We start from the raw sequence: 6,964 nt of genomic DNA, 5'->3' as shown, positions 1-6,964 counted from the left end.
AAATCATTTCATATGATGCTTACAAAACTCCCATGATGTTTCTGTTTTGTGCATGTGGCTGTAATTCAGTCTTTTTCACTACTGCTGAGGATTCTGTGCTGTGAACGCACCACAATGTATTCATTCCACTATTCTGGTGGATATTCTGATTGTTTCTGGTGGACATTTTGATTGTTTCCAGTTAAAGACTATCATAAATAAAAACTTACCTTTTTTGCAGTGCTGGGATTGAACCCAAGGCCTTGTGCATGCTAAGCAAGCTCTCTTCCACTGAGTGACACCCTCATTCCCAAATTTACTTTTTAATATTAATATTAAATTAACATTAAAGGGCAAAGAAGCATCTTCCCATCCGGGCTGTGGAAAGAAGGTTCAAGAGTCATGCTTAGAGGTCATTATTGCCCATCCCGTCTTCTCCAGGGAAGGCCTCAACCCAGCCCTTTCCTCCTCCAGACCGGAAGCAAATGTCTGGTTCCTGGCAAACCACTGAGTCAACTCCTCAGAGAGAAGGTCAAATCAGTTCAGAGCTGTGAAGAAAGAAATTTCAGAAGCCTTTGGCTGAACTCATGTACTACCATCTAAATGTTGAGTGATAGAGAGTATAAACTAAGATACTCTGGCTCATCTTTTAAGTTTCTCATGGGTTCAGAAAGCTGGTTTTTCTTAAATTTCACAACAGCTAAACATCAGAGCAGGCCTGTGAAGGGAATTACCCTGCATTCCGAAATTATGGCCACAAGGCTTTGTCTACTTCCTCAGCTGAGGAGTAAGGATTTGGGGGTGTTCCGGAAGGCCCCTTAGAACTCTGGAACTCCTAGATTCTGCCTTCTGGCTCAGGCTTACAAGAGTGGGGCCTGGGGTCTGGGGTTGCCCTGTGTGATGTCACTGGGCTCTGTGAGGCACCTGTGGGGAGAGTGACCTGGCCCAGTCCAGCACCATAAAATCTGCCATCCTGATAAATACTGCATCTTCAGTTCATCCACACAGGCCCCCCACCTAACTCTGTCGATGACTCTGCCTGGTAGTCATAGGACACAGCAACCTCAGTGGTAGGTGGCAGGGCCCAGTGTGTTAGGTAGGAAGTGGGGACAAAGATGCCAGGAGCCCTTTCACCTAGAGTGGGAGCTGTGTGACACTTGCCTGAATTTTAAATGGGATCCAGACTGAGGATTAGGATTAAGAGGTTCTTGATTTCTCAAGAGGGAGTGGCCCCCAACTCCCTTTTGGGACTGACTGGGCATTTTAAAGGCTTTTGTTCCCAAAAAACAGGCCAATTTTCATTATATAGTCCTTGGTGCTCTTAACACAAGTTTATATCAAGTGGATGTGTTACTTATTCAAAGAAAGTCAGTAAGGGGGAAAAAACCTTTAGAGTTATAAAAGGTGGTTGATCCTGTATGGAGAGAGTATTAAGATTGTCCTGAGAAGGTGGGGGGTTAAAAAAAATACTGATTGGGCTGGGGATTCAACTCAGTGGTTCAGGCACCTGCCCTGCAAGCACAAGGTCCTGAGTTCAATCCCTGGTACAAAAAAAAAAAAAAAAAAAAAACCAAACCTGATTATTGCTGGGTGTGGTGGTGCAGGCCTATAATCCCAGCATTTGAGAGATTTAGGCAGGAGGATTGCTGGGAGTTCAAGGCCAGCCTGGATTACATAGTAAATTCAAGGCCAACCTGGACTGCTTTTTAGTATATGTGCTGCTGAAGCCAGCAACATCCTGAACTACATAACATAGTGAAATTCTGACTCAAAAAAACAAAATTAAAAAAAAAAACTGATTATTAATGGATGTGTTGTGGCACAGCCAAGTGTTACAGTGTTACAATTTGAAGACTCAAGAATCCAGTGTTGTAAATAGGGAAGGGAGGAGTGGGTGAAGGGAGGGGAGGGATATGGGGAAAAAATGAGAACCAAGACCTGTCATGTAAAGGTACAAGATCCCAATGATGAATGTAACTGTACTGTATACCTAAAAAGTACCAATAAACGCAATGAGAAAAAAAAAAAAGAATCTAATGTTCCCTCAGAGAAGTAGGGCGGGCTCAGAGCAGTCCATACTTGAGGTCTGAGCGCCCTACCAGAAATGAGAGCCACCTTACGTTGTCATCTACAGGATAGGCAAGTGTGCGCACCAAAGCAGGGGGCGGAGTTACAGGACACGCCTGAAGCAGAGGGGCGGGGTTTAACAGAACATTGTTATAAGGGGCGGGGCCTAACAACATTCTTGAAAGGGGCCAGAGTTTACTAGAGCATTCTTTTTTCTAATTTAGAAATTTATTGTTTAATCCCAAGCTTCATATAGCTTTAGTTAAAGAAACAAAAAACGTGAAACCAAGACACTATTTCAAAGTCCTAGCCCTTCCGGCTTCCAAATACAAAAGCTCTGAACATTATATATCCCAATTGGAAGAATAAGACAAAAATATGAATGGAGCCATGACATTTCAGAAAACAAAAATTTCACGTAGCTTAAGGATCCTTCCTGAGACGAGTTAACTCAGGGGTGAGGGTAGGGAAGGGAGGGGGCTGTTGGGAGCGGGTACCCAGAACAGGATGGAATCAAAGTCCAGCTATCGGAATCAACTTGTTACACTTCCGTATAAACCTAGCGTCCTGGAAAACATGCTTTCATTTTTCTGTCTCATCCTAGAGCTAGAACCCTGATTCATTTCAGCTGCAATTCCATAGGTAACAGGAAAGACTGCGGCATTAGACTATTCATGTATACTTCTGTGGTATTTCAACAGTGGTCTTATTTCTGGACAAATTATACAAGGTTTGAAGCATAATTTAATGGGTGTGAAGACTTAATTGATTTTTTTACAGTAAAGAAAAAAGAAAAGAGGGGGAAATAAAAGAGGAGAGAAAGCCCTCCCTAGGAATAGCCAGGGGCACTTAAAGAAACCATAAGAATGCCAACGATACCTAAACCCCTTTTTTAAAAAAAGAGGTTTTGGGGGGTGGCTTAAAATATTTTACTCTAAATGAATTTATGTTAGCTGTCAATCAAAGAATGTCACTAATACACTGTGAACATCTCTTGCAATGCAAATCCATGCCCCCCCCTTTACAAGGGAACATTCTTGTAAGGGGGTGGAGCCCAGCAGCACAAACCTTATATTTCTAAAACAAAACATTTTGTGGAAAAAACGGAGGCGAGGCAAGGGCCTGTTCTTATTGTATAGTACTAATCAGCAGATGGACCTTGAGGCCGCAATGTTAAGAGAAATAAATCAGACATACAACCTTAAATATTGCTTGGGTTTTCTTATACGAGAAACCCAAAGTATAAATAAAGAGCAAAATAAAGGATAGATAGATAATAGGAAGTAAAGAGTTAGATCTTTGTTAAATGGGAAAGGGATCAAAAGATACCGAGATGGGGAGGGAAAGAAGGAAAGAACATTAACAAAGGAATTAAGATGTATTATGTACAAGTACCAACTCTGCACAAGTAATACAAACATCATGTACTGCAAACATAGACTAATAACAATTTTGTAAAATACTGATTATTTACAGAAAAATTACTCGTGGCATTCTCTAATGTTAGGTCATACTGTCTTGACTTTAACATTGCACATTTTAAAACAAACTCAATGGTAGTAAATCCAAATTTATGGCTTGGGGATATGCCCATGTGTGTGTGAGTGTGTGTGTGTGTGTTGGTGATTTTTAACTGCCTTTTCTTCTTACAAGATTCCTCTTGTTAATTCTGAAGTGTCTTTGATGCAATTGGATTTTTATTTGCTATTCACAGAAGTCTCCACTGAAACATGCTTTTCCCATCAATCCTGTGTTCTTGTATCCTGTGAGCCCAGCTTGTTTTAGTGAAGAAAAATAACTGAACATTGTTTTTTTCTGAAGACAAAGAGTCAAAAAGCCCCTCAGTCCTATTACCTCTGTCTGGGTATAAGGGATTTTTCTGTGTTTTGTGGCTTGCAGGGCCCAGGTTAGGAGGTGAGGCATGTATTCCAGAGCGCTAGGCTTTAAGGCAATGTGCTATAAGAACTAAGTAGTAATACAAGGACTAACTAGTAAAGCAAGAAAAACAGAGGGCTTATTTTTGTGTTTGGGGGAAAAAGAATTTCCCCCAAGTTTTCTTAATATATTAAAAATCCTTCAAAAGAATGTGTACTCATTTTTATGTAATAATCCTAGCATATAAATACAAGTTTTTCTTTTCCTTTTGATACCGGGGATTGAACTAGGGACCTTGTGCTTGCAAAGCAGGCAGTGGCACCACTGAGCTAAATCCCCAGCCCTAAAAATGCAAGTGTATACTTGGTATATTAGTTATGATTGCCTCCTCTTAACTACTTTTTCCTTTAACTACTTTCTACTTGTTTTGGGGTTTTAGAGAAAGTTAACATAGAAGTCTCAAAGTTTAGACAATTTAATACGAACATATGGTGGGGTTGGGGATCTAGCTCAGTGGTTCTGTTGCCTGCGTTGCAAGAGCAAGGTCCCGAGTTCGATCCCCAGTACAAAAACAACAACAATAAAAAGATATGGTGATAATATAAATTAAAATAGCATCATTTACTTTTTTATTTGTTTGTTTAGAAGTTGAGGTGCTAGGGACGAAAGCCAGAGCTTGACTCCAGCTACAAAAGCCCACTGAGTTACACTCCCAGCCCTCAGTTTTAATCTGTCATTTTCCCATATTAGAAATTATTTTCTTCTCTTATACATTTAATATTTCTTATATGAATAATCAAATATTTCATTTGTGAAGTGTTTTTCCTTCAGTCAGTGAAGGAAGCCACCTCGGAGCATCCAGACCTTTGGCAGGTGTCAAATCTTGTGTCCTGGGAGAATGCTCAGGTGTTGACAAAGCCCCCCTAATCCAAACCTAGCTACCCTCTCTTGGCCTGAGCATCCGCAGGATGGGGGGGTCCTGCATGGTTGGCAAAGGCGGAGACGGTAGATACTTAGGATTCACACCTGGCTGCCAGGAAGTGACTCAAGTTGCTGGGGTGGTGGAGAGGCAGGAGAGTGTGGTGTGGTGGCCCAGGTGTCTCCAGTCTGTGGGATCAAGGTCCTTATGCAGCTGGTTGATGCCATGGAGCGGTCCTGGGTCCTCGGTGCTGGACAGCAGTCTGGGTACCCTCTGAAGTTCAGGTGTGTGTGCAAGCTTGTCCCTCGGGAAGCTCAATGTCAGAAGCATAGAAATTAAATGCTCTTCTGGAGTTGGAGGGCAGAAGGAGAAAGAGCAGTGCATGTTCAGATCAGATTCTGAAGACCTATACTAACTCTCCAAGATGGATTGGGTACACACAGGGGCGGAGTTAAGACTTTTTCGTTTTATTTCCTCAAACTATGCACTCAGGGATAGGGACCAAGGCCTCTAAATAACACTGCTGTTTTATCTGGGTGATAAAACATTGTTAATAGCCAGGCATGGTGGTGCACGCCTATAATCCCAGCACTTGGGAGGCTGAGGCAGGAGGATTGCTGTGAGTTCAAGACCAGCCTGGGGTACATGGTGAGTTCCAGGTCAGTCTCAACTACCTAGTGAAACCCTGCCTCAAAAAAACCAAAAAAAAAAAAAAATTGTTAATAAAATTGTATAAATATGTTAGCTTTTTCTAATGGTGAAAAGATAACACTTTATGTACATGATAAGGACTGCTACCAAAATGATCTGTTTTTAAGACACTTAGAATTAAGTTTAAGCCAAACAGATGATCTACAAATCATGGAAATATCTAATACTGCTTCTCTTAAACTGTTCTGATTTAGGATATTGAAAAACGGACCTTTGAAAACTTAGGTTTACCATGAGAAATAACATAATTCCATATTTATTCTGTGGGTCTTTGATATTTGGCATCTGGACAGCTCTGTATTTTGTGTATTTTCACCATGATAATATGAGCAAACTGCACAGGACAGTCCAGGAGCATGCACCAGCTTGGGCCCATGTGCATGAGCAAGAGATCTACAACCCAGAGGAAATCCGAAAGCAACACATAATAGTGGACATGGCTGTGGAAGATGCACCTGTTGAACAAAAACCATTTTCTCCCTTATGTAAGTATTTTCATTTCCTCTGTGAGCCATTCTTAGCAGAGAAATACATCATAAACTTAATATTTGGAAGAGTAAGAGATATTATTTTTATGACGATGTAATTTTTAAATCATGAAGTGCTTCGTATACATATAGGTTTTTTTTTACACAGAAAATAGTTAAACAAGTATGTGTGCATTTACCAAGTAAATTTAACTTTTTTTTTTAAGACAGAGTCTCCCTATGTGGTCCAGGCTGGACTTAAACTCACTATGAAGCCCAGGCTGGCCTAAAACTCACAGCAATCCTCCTGCCTCAGCCTCCCCAACTGGGATTATAGTTGTGAGCCACCACACACAGCAACATTTTTTAAAATATGGTTTGCATATTTGCTTTAGATAGTATTCTGTTTTTCAGAGAAATAAAATTTAACAGATACAGATCGCCCCTCCACCCTCAGAGGTTAGCTGCTGCCTGCTCTGATGGGAGTGTACCTTCTCCACTCCTCTGTAGATTTTCCCTGCACAACATCTGGTGTTAATATTTATCCATATTCCATAACCTTCTGGAGCTTGCTTTTCCTACTCATTACGTTTGTGCGATGTTTTTCTCCGTGTTAAAACTCGGAGACCTAGTTTAACAAAATAAGTCCACAAGAAAAAAGAAAGATAGAGAACAATAATGAGCGGAAATTAAAAACCAGATCTAGTTCTGGAGATCCTGCCCTGCCCTAGGCACCACTTGTACTTGAGTCCCTAGGGCTCCTCCCAGCTTCTCTACCCCTGCCTTGGGCCACACCCTAATTCTGCTCTGAGTGTCGTTCCACTCAGATGGCGAAGAAAAAAAAAGTGGGGGGAGGAGAAGGAAGGGGGCCAGGGATTTAGCTCAGTGGTTCCGCCTCCTGCCTCACAAGGGCAAGGACCCGAGTTCAATCCCAGTCAAAAAAAAA

The 6,964-nt window shown here is 41.4% G+C and overlaps 1 protein-coding gene across 3 annotated transcripts in view; it reads left to right on the top strand.

The window, feature by feature from the left end:
• The first annotated feature begins 753 nt into the window (after positions 1-753).
• The window catches only part of Galntl5 (polypeptide N-acetylgalactosaminyltransferase like 5), a 38,182-nt gene continuing 31,971 nt past the window's right edge, over positions 754-6,964 (top strand). Inside the window, exons 1-2 of one of the 3 annotated variants that reach the window (XM_019209505.2) lie at positions 754-1,049; positions 5,894-6,036. In XM_019209505.2, coding sequence (XP_019065050.1) covers positions 1,009-1,049; positions 5,894-6,036 — 184 coding nt within the window. In that variant the 5' untranslated portion in view covers positions 754-1,008. Of the gene's footprint in view, positions 1,050-5,745; positions 6,037-6,964 lie in introns of all 3 variants that reach the window. The other 2 variants (XM_019209504.2, XM_010637534.3) reach the window with 2 other exon arrangements.

This window comes from Fukomys damarensis, unplaced genomic scaffold (assembly GCF_012274545.1).
Source record: "Fukomys damarensis isolate Sample0158 unplaced genomic scaffold, DMR_v1.0_HiC HiC_scaffold_16, whole genome shotgun sequence".
NCBI classification, from domain to species: Eukaryota; Metazoa; Chordata; class Mammalia; order Rodentia; family Bathyergidae; genus Fukomys; species Fukomys damarensis.
Note: the sequence above shows the minus strand (reverse complement) of the source record. Positions and strands in the feature narration are given on the sequence as shown.